The sequence below is a fragment of the Neospora caninum genome, chromosome XII (genome assembly GCF_000208865.1).
Source record: "Neospora caninum Liverpool complete genome, chromosome XII".
NCBI lineage: Eukaryota > Apicomplexa > Conoidasida > Eucoccidiorida > Sarcocystidae > Neospora > Neospora caninum.
This window is the reverse complement of record NC_018398.1, coordinates 2,619,975-2,641,136: the sequence shown is the minus strand read 5'-3', so window position 1 is coordinate 2,641,136 and position 21,162 is coordinate 2,619,975. Positions and strand designations below refer to the sequence as shown.

The following is a 21,162-nucleotide window of genomic DNA, read 5'->3' as shown; positions in this document are numbered from 1 at the left end:
CGCGGCTGGACTCCGGAAGGTTCGTTTCGTGTGTAGGCAACCCGCTGTGTAGGCAACCCGCTGAACTCCTCAAAAAGGGACTCTCTCTACAGGGTGCCCAGCATCTTGGGGCCCTAAGCCTGCTTCCCTCTGTCGTCGCTGTCTGAAAATTCAGCGCGGTTGTCAGCTCGACGGAGGCGCGAAGGCGCGACGTTTGTTCTTGTGTTCGACCCGGTAGAAAAGATCTCTGAGACACTCTGTTTGTGGGTTCTTCACTGTGTAGTTTGGGCAACAGTGTGCTCGCTGCTGTACGGCAGGAGAGGCTTCCTGCGACGGGCGAGGAAGAAGCTGCATTCGACGACCCCTCCGCTCAGTTGGGGTCTCGTCGCAGGCACTCTCTTTTGAGTCTTCCATAAAGTAAAGAACGGCAGATTCCGAGGCAGGATAAAGGATCTCTTTCGTCGACGGCGATCTGCCCCAGTCCGGAAACGTCTTTATAAGAGCCTGCCAGTGCAGGAAAACGGGCGTCTCCGAAATCGAGCGTGGCGAACGGACACATTTCGCGTGAAAATCTCGCCAGACTCTTTTGGCACGGCTGCCATATCTGCGCGTTGCGGCGCGCCGTCTGGCTCATCGGAAGGTGGAGACCCCTGAGAAAAAAGGGCAAAAATGGAGTCCGACTCGCGTTCTTTTCGGGAATTTCCCCTTCGGAGTATCCAAAGAAGGAAGCCGCAGTACTCAGGCAGAAAGGATGGACGAGTTCCGGAGTTCCGCGCCCTGGTGCGAGTTCTCCCGGACGCAACGAGCTGTAGAATGCGCGCGCATTCGGTTCGTCGAGCGGTACGAAGGATGGGAAATCTTGAGCGTGGTTTTGTCGTAGCGGGAAATTTTCGAGTGAACCCTCTCACGTTCCATTTATGTAACTGTTTTAGGCAATACCGTCCATACAGCGGCGGGGTTTTGCGCGGGCGGTCTGCGTGTTTCACGCCCCTGCGATGGAAAAACCGCGCCACACTCGCAAAATTGCCTGTGTCTTCCACCGTAAGAACGTTGGATGGAAAGACAGGTATCTCGTTCTGCCGTTTAGATGCGAATTTTGAGCCGAGACAGCGTTGACCTACCGTCCTCAGCGATTTTTGAGGCTCAACGCGTTGGAGCTGTCCGTTTCTTACAAGAACACGGACTGTGCTCTCGGGGATTGGCCCCACTGGGTTTCGGAATCCAGAGTGTGACTTGTTCCGTGCATGTTTTATGGAGATCAAGTCTGCCCAAGAGATTTTGTCGCTGAAGAAGATGCGAAATCCACCTCAGTGTAGGCACTGGTTCTGCCTTTGCGCTGCCGTGGAAGTGAATTCGGCTAACATGCGGTCGTCGAGGGAAACGGTGTTCTCCATTCTAGCATGATCGTGAATGTTTGTGTCAGTTCCGTGTCCATGAGCAGACGTGAAGAAGGCATATATTTGAAGCACGCCGCCCCGATGAGTGATGAACGCGTTTCACCGCTGGAAACCTGATTGCTTGTATAGGGCCGCGAAGAGCAACTTTGGTTTTTCTCGGATTTTAACTTGAAATACGTTTTGTGGACCGTTGTCCTTGTTCCGTTGTCTTCTTTTGAGATGGCCGTAATTCTTTTCCTTTGCCGGCTTCCCAAGCGCTCTGTCGTTGATATACTGTGTCCCGTCCCGAGCCAACAGACGCGAACGTTAGCTGTTTCCTTCCCCTTGCCTGCCCTGTGGACGGCGAAGGATCGATCGTGCAGTTCCGCGGGCCGCGCGTCATTCGGCCGGGAATCCGTTCGGCGCGTGGTTCGGTTCCCGACCGTTCTGAAAGCGCCCTCACGTTTGTGCGCCGGCTTCGGCTCTTGGTGTTGTCAGTCGCGAGCACGCAGTGCGGGGGTTCGTCCGGGATGCCGTCCGGGAGTTTCGCCTCCTTGCGAAAATGCAGAAGCTGTCGTGTTTCGGAGGCCCTAATGCCGTCAGGCACACTGTGCACACCGAAGTCGCGCAACAAAGTGTCTCCTCCACTTCGGACTCGGCCAGGGAGACCTGCGGCTCTGTTGTGACGTGTGAGAGGCGAACGACGTGCGACACCATCGCCGTTCGTTCAGGCGCCGAGCAGGTTGCCTTCGCTCTTGAAGCACTTGCTGCAAACGCGTGCTCTGTCTTGACTCCTCAGTCGACCCCGCTGGCGGCCTCGCGCCAAACGAGGATCGGTACTCCGAGGGGGGTGAGCCATGCGGAAGATGAATCGGATCCGTCGATGTGGGCCTCCACGGAAGGCCCCCAGGCAGGCGCGCGCTCGGGAGAGCCGAGTGCAGAACGCGGCGCGTGCCGCGCTCGGCACCAAGGCAGCCGGGAGAGGGCGGGTTCGCGACGCCTTGACTTGCTGAGTTTGGCGACACGAAAGCTGAGGCCCCAGAGCGCGCAGCGAATGCCATGTTTCTGGATTGCACCGGAGCAGGAGCGTCCCGCACATTTCTTCTTCATCCGCATTCTGTGGTTGTTTGTGTACTTCCTGGTTGTCGACGTTGTCATGTCTGTCGTCGGCGTCAGCTCAGACTATTTCTACATGCTGGATCCGCAGCCGCAGCTGAAGGACCGCGTGCACGACTGGATCTTTGGAGGGAAGCCGCCAGCAGCGCTGTCCCAGGTAGTCGCAGACAGTCTCACTGTCTCCTTAATCGTCATCACTGGGATTCGACACCTCTTCTTTGTGCGCATGCCCCTAAGTATCATGATTGTCTACCGCTGCATTGCCATCATCATATCCGTCTACGTGCTTCGGACCATCGCCATTTTTGTAACGACGATGCCGGCTCCTGTCGAAGATTGCACGCCGTCCGACATTGGCACGGCCAGCGGGTTCATGATGCAAGCATTCTTGGCAGCGTCTTTCCAAACTTCCCTCTGTACAGACATGATCATCTCTGGACACACGCTGACCACGGCTATATGCATGGCGACATGGCTCTTCTACAACAACTGCAATAAGCACGACAACCCCGAAAAAGACATCATCCTCTTTTACTTCCTCCGAGACAAAATCCGCGCTCGGTGGACCCGCTGCGTTTCCCGCTGGTGCGGTCGATTGGCTCGGCGCAGCCGCAAAGATCCCAGAGACAAGGCAACAGGCAAAGCCGGTGCCGGAGGGCGAGACAAGTCAGTCGAATGGAAACCGCTCGGCGGTTTCGAGAGCTCGAGTAACGTAGGAATGGTCGATTTAACGGCGCGCAGGGGTCTCGATCTGCATACCAACACAAGCGACACGGAGAAGGGCGTTTTCCGAAACAACGCTGACGGCGAGGGCTGCGGCAGGAGTCGGTCTGAAGGCCTGGCTGTTGAGGCCGGCTTGAAAGAGGAACTCGAAATCGTGATCGACGCCGAGGGCAGCTCTGCAGCGCACGACGTGGCCCAGAGAGAGTTCCAGTGCGGGCGGTGTGACGCACGAGGACAGGCGAGCGAGCCGGCTGGGACGCGGGAAAATCTCTCTGTAGAGGTTCCCAACAAGGAGGCATTCAAACAGAAAGAGGGAAGGCTTTCCTCCGCCCCTCGAGGAGGGAGCAGCGAAGGAGAACGGCAGGCACCGCGTGGGAATTTCTCTCGGCCGTACTCCTCGGATTTGGAGATCGGCCGGAAGAAGCAGACCACTTCTTGCGGGTGGTTCCAGACTTTCTGGGCCACGGTGTGCGAGTGGAACCTGCTGGGTGTCTACTGTCTCCTCCATGGCGCCGTGAACATTATTATCATCGATTTTTCCTTCTGCCACTACACCGTGGACATCTGTTTCGGCCTTCTCGTGGCATTTGCAATCTACACTGCATACCACATGATTCTGTCTCTCCTCTGGGCGGAAAGAGCGGAGTCTCTGCGGCGTGTTTCGACGGGCCCTCTGGCCTCGCCCGGAGACGGGATGATGAGAAATCCTTCCGCCCTCCTCGCCGGCTGCCTACACACTGGAACTTCCCTCTCGTTCGGCGAATCGCATGGCGACGCCGAAATCCTGCTGCAGCCACAAGGATGTCACGCGGGAACCACGAGACCGCATGCCGCGGGGGGGGCGACCAAGCCTGAGCGCACGTTAGCAGACGGCCTGCGTGGAGAAGCCGTTAGTGGCCCTCTGTCTTTTTCTGCAACGGCGATTTTGGACTTCCCACTCGTTCGTTTTCCAGCCTTCTTGATCAGGAGACTGGAAGGGATGGATTGAGCCGACGTGAGGCGGTTTCTTTCCAGGGCGTGGGCGCGTGTGTGTGTGTGTGTGCGGCTCGGACACGGGTCAAGGCTTCAAACTGTAGTGAAACGAGGAAAGACCCCCGCAGAGAGTGCCCAGATCGAGAAGCGAGGAAAGCAGTTGGTCATCTGTCTTCTTATGAAGACACTGCGATGTGCAGTGTCTACGATCTGCCGCGTCGACGTGCATTGCGAATGCACCTGGATCTGCGGAAGACCGCCGGACCACGAAAAAAGCCGCTGCATTCGATCTCTTCTGGAAAGCGCGTCCGAAAACGAATAGAGCTGCAAGGAAAATGCCCGCTTTGAGCTGCGGCGAGCCGAGAGACCGCGCTCCTCGTGCCTTCGTGGGCATACCTCTCGAGAGCTGTGTAAGTGCAGACGCGGGGCGCACAAGCGGCGCGTTTTTTTCGCGTTTCCAGAATCGTTGATCAATGCGGCGTGTCACCTTCGTTTCCATGCAACGAAGTGTCGCCCGTTTAGACGGGAAAGCCGACGGGTCCAAGCGTGTGTCGAGGATCTTTGCATACGGCGTGCTTCCTGGCAAACGTGGTGAGTAACCAGGATGCCGCCACGAAGGCAGCGCTGTGGAACCCAGTGCAGAAGGGATTTCTAATTTAGCGAACAGTGCGGTGGGAGACGGGACATGTGACGGCCCGTTTTAGTGAGTTGCCGTCAGTCCGGCTGGTTGCCGCGCATGCAGCGTGAATTTGAGAGTGAAGGGAAACATTTCTAGGAGAGGTGTCTTGCTCGTGTTGTGGTTGAGCTCGGCGGGAAGAGAGGGACTAAGGGACCGCCTCCGCCGCTGATTCCCACAGAGAGGTGACTTCACACCAGAGTTTTTCAGAGTGGGGAGGTAGCCTCCGCCACAGAGTCGAGCTTGTTGTAGGACAGTAGTGACTTGCCATATTGAGCAAGAAGTTAAAGCGTTTAACATGCATGACACAATAAATTTGTGACGCCTGGGCAGACCAATTCCGGGTGCAGTGCACATCCCACAAAAACAGCGGTGGAGATCAAGTCTGGTTACACCTGGCGGATAGGGCGACGGGTTGTGCGTGTCTAAAGAAGACTGCTGAGCTCGAGAACCCGTTCCCGCTAGTGGCCGCGAAAGCAGTTCTTCTCCACAGCCAAAACACAGCCTTTCTTATTCGTTGAGCCGTAGTGGGCCCGAGTGCCGTGTCGCCCTAAGTAAGGTACAACACGAGCTGCGGGTTCGCTTGCCTGTATACCCTCTTTGCCTCAACCCCAGGAGGGACACATGTTGCTCCCGCAGACAGGAGGCTTCGTCTTTCGCCGGGGCGGTCGCCCACCTCAAATCCGTGTCTCGGCTCCCCACACGGTTTCCGCCTTTGCACTTCGTCGCCGTGTCTAGAGAGACACCTTGATCTTGCAATCGGTGTTTTGATGGAGCGCACACTAGCTTCGGAACTCGCCGCGTGGTACACGGAGCACGTACAAGCTACTCACACATGCATGCGCCAACCAGCTGCGACCTGGTAATTACATCCCGACACCGGCCTTTGCCGGCTCGATGCGCCCTCCAGCGCCTTTCCTCAGCGAAGACGGAAACAGGAGACCGCATGCCGCGCCGCCCGCAGCTCTCCCCTGCGGTCAACTGCAGTCGTTAAAATCGCGTTTTTGCCAGCAGTCACGTTCCCCTAGGCGACTCGCACAAACCCTGGTGAAAGTAACGGCCCCATGTGCTTACCCTGTAGCCATTGCCACAGGCCGGTTCCGTTGAAATTGGCTTTTCGAAGCCGCGTTCTACCGCGTCTGCAAGGCGGCATACTCATACTCCTCCTGTTCGTGACGCATGCTTCTCTCTAGCCCACGTGTTTGGCGACGTCGCACTTTCTTCGCCGTCGTCACGCCCTTCCCTTCCACCCCCGGTCGAATGGCCACGAATTGTGTTTCCTGAAGCGACAGCAGTCCAGTGACGGGTTCCACGTGAGGTTCAAAGGTGTTCGACGAACAGGCACGCGAGGTCGCCGGATGCGCGCATGCGGCAAGCGCCAGGGTCTTCTGTAACTCCTAAGCGCGTCTGAGCAGCTGCACGTCACCATTTCTCGACAGAAAACTGTGATGGGACCATGAATGTGCAACTCTAGCGTGCCTCCCACGCGGGATTCGGGCTCTGGTTACCAACAAACTGTATAATTTTAAGAAATGCAAAAGTGCATTATGTAAGATATATTCTCCGACCACTCGGCAGACGCTGCCGGCAGGAAAGCCACACAGTTCAGGTAAGACAGCCGAGCTCAGCAGTCACTATCCTACGACGTACCTTTCCTTCCCGTGCCGGCCGCCGCGCTTCCGGACGGCGTGGCGAGTTCCTCATCTGCAGATGGCCGACGAGTGTCCACATTTTTCGACGCAGTTGGTGAATCCAGTAGCCACGCGTCGCCCTGCCTCCGCGTTTTGCGGAGATTGCTCACGACTTCATCCTCCAGCTGTGCGGCAAGGAGTCTCTTCTTTGTCACGGCGCCCTGACCCACATGCCGGCCGCTCGCTTTCCGCCCGCCCAAGTGGCCCAGAGGCCGTTCAGGCTTCGCATGCGGCCTACCGCCGGCTTGGCGCTGGAAGAACGACGCGAGATTACTCGAAATCTCGTGGGGGGTCAACGGCAGTTGCGTGTGCAACGGATTCGCAGCGACGGATTCCGACTGCCCGCCGGAGGTGAACGGAGGTTGATCTAGGTGCTGCAGGACGTGCAACTCCTCGAGGCATTCCTGCAAAGACGCGATTTGCCGAAGCACAGAAAATCAGCAGTGAGGACGATCCACAAAAGGGCGTTGTAACGACAGACACGCGGCACACACGCTGGATTCAAACAGGCAAGACCGGGGCCAGACGCAACCTCCGAAATACAGCAGAATGAAGAGCGCCTCCCCAGGCAAGAGTTTGCCAGCGATCGCCGACCGTCAAATCCAACTTCTCGTTTGTCAATCGAAAGACCGGTGTTCACGACCAAGGCAATATAAAATGTAATACAAATAATCGTTTTAATGTTACATCAGATACGTAGTATCCTCCAAGTAGCCAAGGTACCACATATGGTATTGGAGAAAGGAGGTTTGTAATCACTGTAGCACCCCAGAAACAAGGGAGAAGGCGAAGTCACGGGCGAATGCCCCTGAGCACTACGTGGGACTCCTGCGTGTGCAGTCCACCCTGTTTTCTGGCGAAGACGTCGTGGCTTCAGTACCGAATCGACGGCCTGGGGCCTACCGTAAGAGAAGCGAGGGTCACAGGAAATTTCCCGTCGGGGTCCGGCTCGAGATTGGAGAAGATGATGAGGTAATTCGTCAGTTGAGGCACGCTCGTCGCGCGCAGGACCAGCGAGAGATGGGACTGATAGCTCTTGCTTCGTGCTGAACGCGGCACACACCACACACACGCTTCCAGCTTCGGTATCGATCTGACCCCTGTCGGCCCCAGCGGTTGGACCGATGGGGGAATCTCGCCGCCTTTCACACGCTTGAGCCACGGAGGCATGCGACGCTCCCACGTCACGCCTAACCCCCATGTGAGGCGACTCGTCCTATCGCCTGCGCGCCCCTATTCGATGTCCCTGGACCCTCGAGACAGAGTCGCCAGTGAGGGACAACACCGAGGCAATGTGGCGGACACGTCCCCGTCACTGCCTATGGAACGCGAAGCTTTTGCATGCGCTTTGCCGCCTTCTCTTCGCCGCGCATGCACAGCGAAGAGAAGGCGGCCGCCCTCTCGCGTCCTTTCACCGGACTTTTCGTGGACTCGAGTTATCTCTCGTTGACTTGTCCGCCGTTATGTGTTTTTCTCTCTCTTGCGTCCCTCACTTGCCCAGGCGGGAACGGCTGTTTTCAGCCATCGCAGCTGCCGGAGGCAGACAGTCTTGGCGTGGTCCAGCTCGAGCAGCTGGTCCGGTCGTGGCTGTAGGCGTCGTCTCCTCCGAGGGCCCCGGAGGCATGTTTGTCGGGTCCGCTCCGTGCGCGAATGTGGTCCTCCCCGACGGCACGTTTCTTCCCAACCGAATTCGCAGTCTGTGGAGAGGCCTGAGTCGCTCAGTGAATCGCCTTCAGACCCGTACCAAGGCGTCCGGTCGGCGTGATCCCCTGCGTGCGAGCGCGCAGATTTCGCCGGAGACAGGCTGTTCTCGTGCTTCCGCGCTTCTGCTTCGCACGACCCGCCATCTGCCTTGCCTTTGCCACGTCGTGAGAGCGCGGGGTCTTCGCAGGAATCGCCCGCTCCGTCTTTTCCCTGGGCCTGAAGTGTCTTCGGGGCCGAGCGTCGTTTTTCTTGCTTCTCTAAGTGTCGCAGCGCAGATGCCAACAATTCGCACGCGTTGCTGGAGAGGTCGCCCGGCGTGATACACAAGTTGAGACACAGCGAGAAGACCTCGAGGTAAGCCTCCAAGTCGCCCACAGTCTCCGCCTCCAAAATCTTCATGATGTGCAGTTTATACTGAGGATGAGCGGAATCGCGGCCGGTGTGTTCGACAGGGATGTCAGCAGACTCGTGGCGTCGATCAGGCGACCAATCTGTCCCAATGCCAGTCTGCCGAGGAGACATGCTTTTCAAAGAGACGCCCTCTGAGCCTGTGTGCGGCGTTCCGAGCAGAGCCCGAAGTTCAGAAATGTACGCATACAGCATGCGTTTCAGATGGAAACATTCGAGATGGCGAAATGCGTCCAGATTGAACCGCCGACGATAGTTCGTGAGGCCTTCGCCTGCGCCGTTGTCCTGAAAAATGAGCGGCACGTGCACGGTCACCATCGCACGGTGGCGCTGTCGGCACACCCCAAACATGGTATACGGCGTGGCTCTACCATTCGAATGCTGCCTCCACCCTTTTGCAGCGTCTCCTCGGGAGATGTGTGTGTCTGTGCTTCCGCGGGTTTGACTGTAGCGGATCTGTGCGCGTACGATGCCGCACAATGCAGTGTTTTCACCGCGCGTCTTCTGTGTCTACCTATGTATCACAGCGCAGCTATTCTGGCGAAAGGGAATCGGGCATTCGCAGGAAAGGTGGACGTACCTCATCATCGGGTCGCCGTCGTTTGCTTCTGACGCAGGATGCTGGGGAACAGAGCGCAGGGGGCGCCTCTGCGCTCATCTCTTTTCCTCTCGGCATCTTCTCAGAGGCCTACTGTCCAGCGGTTTTGCCGGTCCAGGACCAAGCGGGGTCGGCATGCAAAGGCGCGGTCAACAGCGATGTCCTTGAGAATTTTCCTCGATACCTTGTAGAGAAAGAAGCGCAACGCAACAAGGCATTCTCGAGCACATGCGCGCACCCAGCACGTGAAAATTTTTCCCTGAATTCTCAGGACCTCGACACGGATACACTTTTTTATTATATGCGTGGACATCCCTTTTGGTGCGTAAACGGATGTCCGGAAACCAATTCTTTCCAAATGCAAAAGTTACAGGATGGAGTTTGAATCGGCAAGTCAAGCGTACGCCGCACGTATCCCGTGCCATTGAACAGCCTTTTCCGCGGGGACAGTATCGGCACAGTCTTTCCCCCGTTTCTACGGTATCCGTGTAAACCACTCAGCTTTCTTGGGCGACACGTTGAAAAGCAATGCGTTAGGATCCGCACGCAAGTGTGTGTGTGTGTGTGTGTGTGTAGCCATTCGGTGTGCGCGGCAGGTGAAAATGGAAAACCGGGAACTGTCTCCCGAGGTTTCTCATCCACAACGCCAATCACCCTCTACCGTTTCGAGTTGCTGTCCTTAACTTCCCGTCATCGGGGACGGAAAATCTGTGGCGAGGAAATCGCAATTTCCTTACGTCGACGTGCGAAATCACCGGCGCAGCACTGCAGGTGGATTTTAGACGCGTCAAAGGCGAGTTCGCGAAGGCGCCGCCGAGGCCGCGTGCGTCGTTCGATTGACCAGAAAAAGGCGAAGATGTGTCCAAGAACACCAAGCGACGGAGCAGAGGACGAACGCGCGTTGAAGAAGGGATTTGCCGGCGCCCTCCCGATGTCCTGTGATTCACGGACTTGTTTTCTCGTCAGCGAGGCAGGCCTTACTGGGTTCTTCGCGAAACCGCGCACTGGAAAGAGAAGATTCCCATTGACGCTGCTCTGCGAACTGTCGTACGAACTACCAAACACTTTGGACAGTCTTCGCGCCAGCATACACACATGTCTCTTCTGCATTCCTCGGACGCCGGGGTTGAGTGTGTGTGAAAACGGTGCACAGCGCGCGTCTAGGGAGAGAGACTCGACGGGGTGGTCACTCGACGAGGATGGTGTATTTTCTCCGAGAATCACGATTTGGTCGGCTAAACCAGATCACCGTCGGACGTGAATTTGAGCAAAAACACTTGCGGAGCTCGAATCTCAACAAATTCTTCTCTGTGAGTCAAAACCGCCCATTCGCACCTTGCAGCCGAGGAAGCGAAGACTCACTTTCGGCCAGCACAAACCGTAGACCCCCAGCCCGGTCAAACCCCACTGAGTGTGTTGTGGCTTCTGCGCGGATCCGTTGTCAGCACCGGTGTCCGGATTAGAGAGATAAGAGAACGCAAGTTGACCGCAACGCACTTTGAATCTGCTCGTTCGGCCCCCAGTCTTTTTTGGAGAGGCTTCTGTGTAAGAAAGACAAAACACGAAGACGCCCCGGAGACAGGGTTCACGTCCTCTCTTCCTGTCCCCGTTTACCGGAACCCCCAACGGTCTGTACGCACAACGCAGGCGCCGGAGTCGCGCAGAAGTTCCGAGGAATACGGGACACAAGGCAAACGATCTCTCCCCTGGAAGGAGAAATACGGCCAGACGCTCTCAAGGGATTTGCTGGCAGAGAGACACCAAAAAAACACTGTTTCACTGGGCTCATCTTGACTCGGCCGGTTGGTAGACGCCGCGGAGGGAGGACGCGAGATGGCGAGCGACTGGGGCAAAAGAAAACACGGAGTCCGTGCGCATGCACACTGCCGTGAGCGTAAAACGCGCTCGCAAACGGCCGGGCCACGGCACGAAATTGTGTATGTGAAGCAGGAGTGGCGATAGGCTGCGTGTCTTTCAGAGCGTCACAATTCCGCCGAAGTCGCCTCACGCTACTTTACCGAAACCCCCTCTGGTGTCAAAGTCGCTGCGACCCGTCAGAGACAGAGCGCACATAACGACTCTAAGCTGCAGAAAGCAGATTCCGCCAGGAAACGAGTCATCGCTCCTTGGGGACAAGCACTCCGCCCCCGCCTGTTCATTGCGTTTGATTGCCCAAGTGTCGTACCGTGTAAAAAAAGTGAAGTGCGTGTAACGACGGTTTCGACGGCCGCGAAGAAAACGCGTGTATGGGCCGCGCAATAAATCGAGTCTCAGTGCGCCGGTACGACGTGTCGCCGACGAGCACGAATCCCCCCAGCACAAAAGCATTTCCTTTTCACGCCGTTGCGGAGTTTCTCTCCAGAGGAAAGGGCAAGAAAACGCGAAAGGAATTCTGGCGGTATACGCTTGGTCCTGTGGTAGCATCTGCGCACACAATGTCACACAGAAAAGTATTCCGCCTCAAGAGGTGCTGTCCGGAGTGTCTCCTACTTTTCGATACCTCCTGCGGCATTTTAGGTAGAGAAATACAGATATCTGCACATATCAAGCTTGAGGTAGCTGCGTCGCCCCAGCATTCGTCTTTGAAGGGTTCCGCATCACCGCAAGTACGCGCGTGACAGACTCCGTGGAACTTATTTTCTAGGTTCTCACAGCTGACCAGACCTACGTGATTGTGGCACGTGTTGACGATTCTGCTGTCGCCCAATGCAAGAATACCTGTTTTATCTGTTAAACTCTTCCGACAGTCAGTACTGACAGATCCTGACTAGCCTAAGAGCGATACGGCCCTCGCGGCGGAATCAGCACACGGCATGCAAACCATGATGAACGGGACACATTCCTGACAGCAAGCGGCGAGAGCTTCTCGCCAGTGAGGACTCGTGGCGTCCAGATTGAAAAGAGGAGCAATCGGTTGCCGGCTTCCAACCCGTCGAACTGCCTCGACCCCTGTTCGCATCGTGGGTACCAGAGCGGAAGTCGGGGCAAGGTAACCGTTTGTGCATAACAAAGGGAATTTTGTACTAATACTTAACTGGTCAGTACACTCACTTAGCTTCGAGTGTTGCACACGAAAGCATGCTAAGATCTTCTTTATTATTTCCTTCGTTCACCTGAGATATGTCAAGGCTCTTGCGCCTTCGAGGACCAGTTTAGCCGTCAAGGAAGAAATATTGGAGAATCGCTAGCCGTTCCACCTCGTGCCACTCCCTGTGTGACAGGATTCCGAGTTCTTCTGTCGCAGTGAATATCTAGGTTTTCCCCTTTCTCTCGCCGTGTCGTGCCGCCTTATTTGTTTTGCAATATCTCTCGGTCTGGCGGCTCGTGCCCTTGGGTATTCTCCTTTTAGTCCTCTCGGATGCCTCTCCGCTTTCCTCGCCTGGTGTTATTACAAGTTATTGCCTGTCACTCCCTCACTCTTTGTCACTTTACTTTCGACCTAACTCCGTCACTGTCTTTGCATTTCTAGACAGTGCCTCTAGCAAGACAGAAACCGCTCGAGCAATAGCCGCGACCTCGTTCAAGAGCAAATGCTGGGGATACAACTGTTTCCGATGTTGTCCAAGTTGAAGACACAGAGTTCTGTTAAAGCCTTTACAGTTATTCCAACTCGCACGCTCAGTTCTCAAGTTTCCCCAGCCCAAACCTTGCAAGAAGAGCTGGGATGCCAGTGACACATCTAGGGACACACATTTACGTGCAGGTGCTCGTAGTTGAACACTCGCAGGTACAGGTTCGTGGTCACACTCGCCTAGGCATACAATAGTGTCGTACGTGTGCAACCGTAAGTCTATACAGAGAAGTACAGATTTGTCTCGTTGTTCCTGCTGATGCACACATTGGTGAGGCTTTATGGATGTTTTTTCCATGCTGTTTCGTCTCTCTGCTCCTTGCTTTCCACGTCACAAGCTGGATGACGTCGGGAAGAGGAAATTCCGCTTGCACGAGACGTGGCGTCTCGCCGTGTCCGACCCCTTTTTGCTTGTGAGAGTCTTCGGTTCCAGATAAACGGTTCTCGGGTGTGCTTTCAGCTGTCCTTTTACACATGCTTGTTACATTTCACTTGGATTTCGTTGACGGCATTTAAGAGCTTTTAGAATGGCTCTCGTGCTCTCCTTTTTCCCCACCCTCCTGTAGACAGATCTTCTTCACCCATGAGCATCTCCTGAGTCTCGAAGCGGCTCAAGAGATGCTGGCTTTGTTTCTGCTTTTCCGCTGGAAGGAAAGCGCTCCGCATCTCGAAAAAGCTGGAAGCGCATTTCGCCTCCCTTCCGTCCCCTGTTCTTTTTATACTGAGTTTCTCGATGTGGTAGACGGGAAGGAAGCGGCTGTCGAAGCAGCCGCAACATAATAGGAAGTCACCCCACTGCTAGGGAGGAACTGAGCGCCCTGGGTACCGTAGTAGTAGCTCTGCATTACGCCCGCGTTGGATGGGTTCCAGTAAGAATAGACTTCATACCCGTTCTGAGGCTGTTGAAGACCCATTTGTTGATATGCAGAGGCCTACATGGAATCGACAGAAAACAGACAGCAGCAAAGGAGCAAGAGACAAAGAGGAGCTTTTGCTTGAAAATGGTGAACACACACAAACATGTGAGCGGGTGTATCTGTGAAGAGCCAAGGACTGGACTGAAGCACAGGAAACGGGTTGCGCGAGTGACGAGACGCCTCTCTCTTCATGTCACTCCGAGCGGTAAAGCTGGGAAGAAGAACAACCGAGAAAGAAAACGAAGCCAAACAAGGAGAGATTGGGGAGCAGAGGGAGGAGCAACACCACGCGAAGCAAAGCAGCCTTCCCCCCTACAATAACAGGACGAAACGCCGTGGGAAATTGCGTATCTACATGCGGATGATAACTGAGCGTGTGCATCCATATATATAGATATATATATGTATAGATATGCATGGATGTACGGAAAAAGCCGGTTTCCTCCGATTTCCGAGGTAGGGAAGGAAATATTTTCGCTTTTATGAGTTGTCCGACAAACAATATGCGCAGAGACCGATCGAATCATCCGTCCACGCGAGGCAGAGAGGGACGGCGAACCCTGCGCAAGGATTCGCCTTTCCCCCCCCCCCCCCCCCCCGTGGAAAATTCCGTGCAAAAAAGAATTCACGTATGCTCCTGAAAAGGCTGCGGCGATGCCAAGCAATCAACACTGTTGCCTCTTCTCCAACTGGTCGTCTGGCTCCCCTGGAAAACACTTGGTGTATGCACTGTCCATTGTGCTCGCATCCATGCTGGAGGGCCATCTGAAAACTTTCAAATTTATGAGTACGTGGATGCTTTGTACGGAATGGGGAATCTGTGAAATATGCATCCTTCGCCACTTTTCTGTCACTCTCATTCACGTCTCTATGAGCCCGTTATCCGCCCAATTATGCAGATATGCAAGTATAAATAAAACGGAACTGCCTCCCGGAGTTTGTCGACCCCTGAAACATTTCCACATGGTCTGCAGAATTAGACTTTTCTTGGTTTTTCATTGTCCGCGCGCGCGTGTTGCAGAAGTTGTGCTGCTGTCACGTCCCATCTCCGATATCGTTTCGTCTGTCGTTTCAAAAGGAGACCTCGGCCCCTTCCCTGTTTTGCTCCATTGCAAACAGTGGATGTCGGTAAAGGCATATCACTTTCTTCAGATCTGCACTCGCTGCTCCTCTTCCCGCCTCCATGTCCCTCTTCTGCCTTCATCCCTGCCTTTGTGGCGGATGGTTCTTCATCCCCGCCGACCCCTTCCGAATACCTCGTGTTTTTCTCCGAGTTTGCTGTCCTTTCTCTCTCTCCGTCTTCCGTTTCTTTCCTCTTCTCCTCTCGTGCGGAGCTTCGCGAGCCTTCTCCCGGTAGTTCCAGCGGCGTGACGGTCTCCTGTTTCTGTTCCGAAGTCTCAGGGTTTTCTACGCCCCCGCTCTCCTGCTTCTCCCGCGCGAAGTGACGGTGAATGCTGGAAGAAGGGGACAGGTTGCATTCTGGACAGGCGAGATCCCAACGCGACTGTCCATGGGGACAGAGGAGAGCTGCTACGCTCCATCGGCAGTGGGGAGAGATTGTCAGGTTCTTGGTTCCCTGGAAACGATTTGCCTTTGCTGCGTCTTCGTCTGCAGTGTCTGACCAGTAACCTGAGGGACGAGAGAAAAAGGGACGCCTGGATTTCCGTTCCCCGCGAGGGGGCGGCGTTTCGGTTTCCTCGTCTTCTCCAGAATGTGACGAGAACGACGGCGAAAAAGTGCATGCCTTTCGCTCGGGAGAAAAATCCGTTTTCCTGCCTCCTCCCTCACCTTCTCTGGAAGCAGATGAAAGTGGAAGAAAGTTGAGTGAAGAGCTTTTTCCGTGAGCGTGAGAAAAACACCCCCTTGTGGTGTCTCTCGCCTTCGCCACGGAAGGGTCTGTAGACAAAGACGCTGATGTGGACAGGTCTGCTGGAGGTTGAACATCACCGCAGTTTCTCTCATTGTTCTGTCCCACTGGAGTCGGACATGTTGCAGGAGGAAGTTCCTTTTCCTCTGGTTTTCCAAATCTCCCTGCCGTGCGTCCAGCCGCACCCACTTTCAGGTTCACGCTTCCTTCCTGTCTCGTCTTCACCTGCCGAGGGTTCAGCTCTCGTCTCGTCTCTGTTCCCTCTTTCACCGCGTCCCTCCTCACAAAAACTTCCCCCGCGGCCGGTCGCTTTCTCTCGCCATGAGAGGCCCCTGAGGAAGAAAGACGAAGAGGGACACTCGCCCGCTCTTCGTCCTTCTCTCGCTCCGGCTCGACTTCTTCTTGACCCACCCGTCTCGGCCGGCGAGCCGCCGAGCACGGCGAGGAAGAAGTTGTTCCGTCTGTTTCCTCGTCTTTACCGTCCCGCTCTCTCTCTTCTTCGCTTTGCCTCGCGCGTTGTCGCTTGGTTCCTGCGCTGCATCTTTCGCAGCGCGTGGGATCGTCCGTGTTTCGCAACAAGGCGTGGACCACCATCGCAGGCAGACGCCATCTCCAGAGCGAGTGGCGGTACACTGCAGAGAGGAGAACGCCCTTCATGACTGTCGTCGCGCTGGCAACTCGCGCGGCGATTCGAGGCCCGAGAATGGCCTCTAAAAGCTGCAGATGTTTTCGCGCGGATCGGTAGGCGAGGAGGAGGAAACGCACAACGCAAGCTGCTTGGATGACGGGCGACAGGGAGAGAAACGAGGCGTCTGGTGAAGACAGACAAAGCTGCAGAAGGTACACTGGAAGACTCGCGGAGGGGGGACACGGAGGCAGAAGCAAAGGGGAAGCAGGCGGTCCGGCTGCCAACGAATTAGCCAGAGGGAAAGAAGCTGGACGACGCGGAGAGACCGGAGTCCGCACAGAAACAGCCGACCACCGCAGAGACTCATGTGAGGCGGCCGGGTCAGTCGAATGCGCCTGCAGTCTGTAGCGCTGAGGATAATCTTCCGAGGATGCGCTTTGCGGAAACATGACGCTCGTCGTAGCTTCCACGTTTCGCGTTGCCCCCGTAGCGCAGGGCCGTTTGGACGCGTACCGCCGCTTTCCCGGACGTTCAGGAAAACCGCCTTCTGACGGCGCTTCGCTCTCATATGCCCAAGACAGAACGCCGTCCTCGCCAAGGGAAGTCGTGCACGACGGCGCCTTTCTTGTGGTCTCCTCCGCTACTTTCTCGATCTTTCTTCTGCCATTCCTGTCCACCCCCCTTTGAGCTTCAACTTCTGTCCCTGCCTTCTCTCTTCCTGCGTCCGCATCAAGGCCCTGCGCTGCCTCGTCGGTTTCGAGGCATTGTGCGCCTTGTGCGCCTTGCGCGCCTTGCGCGTCGTTCTCGCGTTCATCCGCAGATTCCTCGGCCAGCCACGCAGCCCCGTAGCGCCTTCGATAAAGTTTGCATGCACCCAAGAGCCACTGAAGAAAGAGAAAGACGTTCGCGTGCGTCAACAGATTGTCTTCTTCTATGCAGCTCCACGCATACAGCTCCAACCAGCCTGTCGGCGGCCAAGGCCTGTAGGCGACCGAGGCGCCAGCGGGCGTCGCAGGTTTCTCGCCGTGACTCGCTTTCCCTGCATGCAGTGTCTCTGGGAGGTCTTTCCCCTCGGAGGCAGGGAGACTCTTCGCCTCCCCGAGATCTTCACGGATTTTATTATCTGCAACACACCCGTGGGGTTGTCTCTCGCTGTCAGGCACGGCGTGCGCGTTGAGGCGACAGAAGGGACGAGAGGCAGAGAGAGAAGAGGGGGAAGAAAGCAGAGTTGGGCTGGAGGACGCTGCGCGCGAGGCGGAACAAAGAGAGCACGACGGGGAACTGTCTCCCTCTGAAGAGGTGGAAAGACCTGCTGGACACTGGCAACATGCACAGCAGAAGGCTGACGGATCTCCAGGGTGTGCAAGTATCGAGCGTTGAACAGCTGCGGAGGGCTCTGTTCGACGTGTGTGACGGCTAGAGGCGAAGCTGCAACAATCGCTATGTTCACGAGACACTTCGTTGGCGGGCTGCCGCGAGTGAGGAGTCAGCCAGGATTCGTGGTTTTCTCCTTGCTCTCTAACGCGATTCTTTCTCTCTTCCGCGTTGCCCCGCTGCCGTGGAGGATCCCTCCACAGGTCTCCGGCTTCTTGGCGTCGGTGCGTCTTCGGCGAAGATTCCGGCAGATCAAGCGGCGTGCGCGCGGGGGGTTTCTGCTCTTTGCCTGCCTCGATCTTCTCGGTTTCCGTGAAAACGATCGCCTGCACCACGACTCCTGCGCAGTCAAGGTGGGGGACGACCTCGAGTTGCTTGTACGCAATTGCAATGCACACGCACGCGAGGCGAGTGAGGGGCGACAACGGATACGGAAAGCTTGCTTGGCCAGTTTTCATGCGCTCTCCTGCGTCCATGCCACTTCCTGGCTGGATGCCGGCGAGAGAATTCCCAGTGCGCCTCCGTCCACTGTGCGTTTCCTGGCTGTTTGCGGCAAACCTGGCAGAGTCGCCGTTCCCGGCGTCTTCCCCTCCAGCAGGGGAGACGCCCCAAAGAATCCGCAGGACTTCCCGTTCCTCCTCGCCTGCAGAAGCGGAAGGCGAAACGCGTGAACAACTGGAGGGAGAACGCGAGTCGGAAGGACCACATGCACAGGCCGCGGTACTACAAGACGCAGCCTGAGAAGCTGGGTGTTGGCGGCGCGGGTTTTGCGAAGGGACACTTGGAGGGCGAACTGCGTTTTCGCCCGTTTCCAGAAGCCGAGGAAGAATGACACGCGGCGGGGGCTGCCAGGCAGCCCATCTCTCGAGCAGAAAATGCATGAGCTGGACCGAAATGTACACCAGTTCTTCAGGCAGTCGCAGAGAGGAGCAGAAGCGAAACATCCATTGCCTGCTGGCGGCGTACTCTTCAAAAGTTGCACCCAGGGCTTGCAAACCCGGTATTCGCTCACAGCGGTCTCTCCATCTTTTTTCGCCCTTTTTCGCACACTTGTCCGAACCAGGACTTCTCCCCTCTAGTGCCGTCGCGCATTTGCTTACACGAAGGGAGACTGAGGGAGGATGCAAACCACCCGGCGGCGACCGACAACCTACTCTCGCACACTGCGTAACACCGCCAGACTTCGCCATCCTATGATTCCTATTCTCATGATCAATGGCGCGCTGGGTGCCGCTGCCAATCCGACTCGCACTGCACTCATTAAATGCGTGGTTCTTCGCTTCCGCATGTTCACTCTGCGGTTCCTCGCACGGGTTAGGAAGACGCGTTGAGGCACTGTAGCCGTTCGCAAGTTCTTCCGAATCGGACGAAACCCGCTGGAGCCATTTCTGCCCATGGAATGCTTCCCAAAAACGGAAACTCTCTTCTGAAGCCTTTTTGAAATTGTGGTAGCCAAAGGCACCTGCGTGCCTGTATCCTCGACAGAACTCGGCAACATGGATATCGAAGAGAGCACTGACGGGAACCGTCGTGCACTGACAGCTCTGGAGAGCCGCGCACCCTCGTCTCTGCTTAGTGTCTGCCAAGCAATCTGCACTTGGCTGGACAACCCCTGTTCCATGTCCTTCTCCAGAGACGACGCCATCTGTGCGGTCTCCTTTGTTCAGCTGTTTCGCCACATCCGCTTCGTCGCGTACAGTCACAGAGTCGCCTCCGGGTGTTTCCTTCTTCTCTGCTTTCCCGTCGTCTGCTCCTTCATGACCGCAAGCATTCGCACAGCGTTTTCCCATCGCGTTTCCCACTTCCGCCTTTGCTGTTCTGGAAGTGCTGTAGAGTCTCTTGGGACACTCGTCTCCGCTCGAACCCGGGCCTTGACGATCGGATTTTGTGTGTGAAGCCACAGGAGGTGAACGGGGTCCCGCCTGTGTCCCTCGAGATTCAGCCTTTCCTTCCTTTCCAACTCTCTCGTTTCCTCTGTTCTCTATGGCCTCTGCTCTTTGGTGGTTCTCTAGCTCTGTCGCTGCACACAGAGTAGGGTGAGTGCGTGGTGACTTGAGAACCGAGCTGTGCATGCAGACGTTCCCATGTCGTGTTTCTGCTCCCTTCTGCGCGTTTGTTCGGTGTGGGATGCTCTGTTCTTTGTCGTCTGCTTCACCGAATTTCTGCGCTGAACTGGCTGAAGACGGCGGAGACGGCCAGCGACTCGGCGAATAGAACGCTGCATCTGCTTCAGTATCCACAGACGGGTTCTCAGAGAGACAGCTGCCTTCGGCGTCCCCCGTAGGCGAGACGAAGCATCCCAAACGATCGTTTCGGCTTTCGCTGTGAAAGGCTGGGCGTGTTTCCGCGCGCATCACTTGATCTTCCTTGTTTTGTTCACAGGACATGCCCAGCGGCGCAGTCTCCCCGTGGTTGCTGTGGCTTTTCAGCTCGACGGGAGCTGCTCTCTGACGTGGTAGAGACCCACCGGATGGAGAGGAAGGCGAACCTTCTGGCTCTTGATGAGGGTGCGAAACGCGGTCTTTCGGGGGGCGACAGGCTGCACTTTTTTCCCGGGGAGCGGCGGAGAGACAAGGGGTTCGATTCGCCTCGCTGGTTAAGCGTCTCAAGCCCGCAGGAGAAAGAGCTTGTCGCACGCAAGACGCGGAGCAATCCTCAAGAGAGGGAAAATCAAGGGTGCCCGGGTCCAAGCCGAGCGGGGGGAAGTCAGTTCCGAAGAGGACCCAGGCTTCGTCTTCCAGAGGCGCTGCTGAAGAGATGGCAAAATCTTGACAGCGGCAAAGGAGAGAGGAACGGGAGAGTCCTAGAGGCCCCGGAATTGCGAGGCTGTGCGAGGACGGAAACGATGAAGGAGCAGACGCGGAAGAAGGAGTAGATGAAGAAGAGGAACGGGACGAAGACGGAGGAGACGAAGAACGGGGAACCTGGCCGGCGTTTGTGAGGGCTGTCTTGCATGTCAGCGAAAAAAGGCATGCATCCGGTGGAAGGACGGAACCGTGTCGCAGGAGTAGGGTTTCGTTTTGTGGGGAATGGGGAGCGTTACAGAGCTGCGTCACACCGGAAACGTCTAGATACACCCATCTTTCTACGGCATAGATCGAGGAATGAAGAAACCAACTGGGGATCCCCCCCCCCTCCCCAACGAGCACTGGATGAGAGAGACGCTTCCGCCTTTTTCTCTCGACTCTTCCTTTCCTTTTGAATCGGCATTCGAAACGAAGCATAAGCATTATAGACCACTTGCTACAGTATACAGAAACAGAAAAAACAACACGAGCACATGTGGAAAAACATCTGTGTCAGCCGGCATTGGACAGCGAGGCGGGGGACATCGACACACAGTAGCGTCCCTTTCTCTTTATCTGTAGTAGCGATCACTCTAGCCCAGCCTTACATTCCATTTAAAAGTAAAGAGAAACAAAGTAAACGCGTCGTCCCACTACTGCCTGGGACGAGTCAAACGGGGAGAGAAGGCGTCTAGCATCCAGGAATCGTCCCTGCTGCCACCGTGGTGGCAGGGTTTGAGAAGAAGCAGTCCGCCGTTCACTTTTTCCTGCGCTCG

The 21,162-nt window shown here is 56.1% G+C and overlaps 3 protein-coding genes across 3 annotated transcripts; 1 reads left to right on the top strand and 2 right to left on the bottom strand.

The window, feature by feature from the left end:
* Positions 1-1,917: 1,917 nt before the first annotated feature.
* On the top strand, positions 1,918-4,182 carry NCLIV_063560 (conserved hypothetical protein; the record flags this gene model as incomplete). Its single annotated transcript, XM_003885907.1, has 1 exon — positions 1,918-4,182. The coding sequence occupies one exon, from the start codon at positions 1,918-1,920 to the stop codon at positions 4,180-4,182; it is 2,265 nt and encodes a 754-aa protein (XP_003885956.1).
* Positions 4,183-6,481: 2,299 nt separating this feature from the next.
* Positions 6,482-8,996, bottom strand: NCLIV_063550 (conserved hypothetical protein; the record flags this gene model as incomplete). The annotated part of the gene is made up of 3 exons (XM_003885906.1): positions 6,482-6,937; positions 7,437-7,579; positions 8,027-8,996. 3 exons carry the CDS (start codon positions 8,994-8,996, stop codon positions 6,482-6,484), a joined length of 1,569 nt encoding a protein of 522 aa, XP_003885955.1.
* A 5,711-nt stretch (positions 8,997-14,707) lies between these two features.
* Positions 14,708-20,824, bottom strand: NCLIV_063540 (hypothetical protein; the record flags this gene model as incomplete). The annotated part of the gene is made up of 1 exon (XM_003885905.1): positions 14,708-20,824. The coding sequence occupies one exon, from the start codon at positions 20,822-20,824 to the stop codon at positions 14,708-14,710; it is 6,117 nt and encodes a 2,038-aa protein (XP_003885954.1).
* Positions 20,825-21,162: the final 338 nt, after the last annotated feature.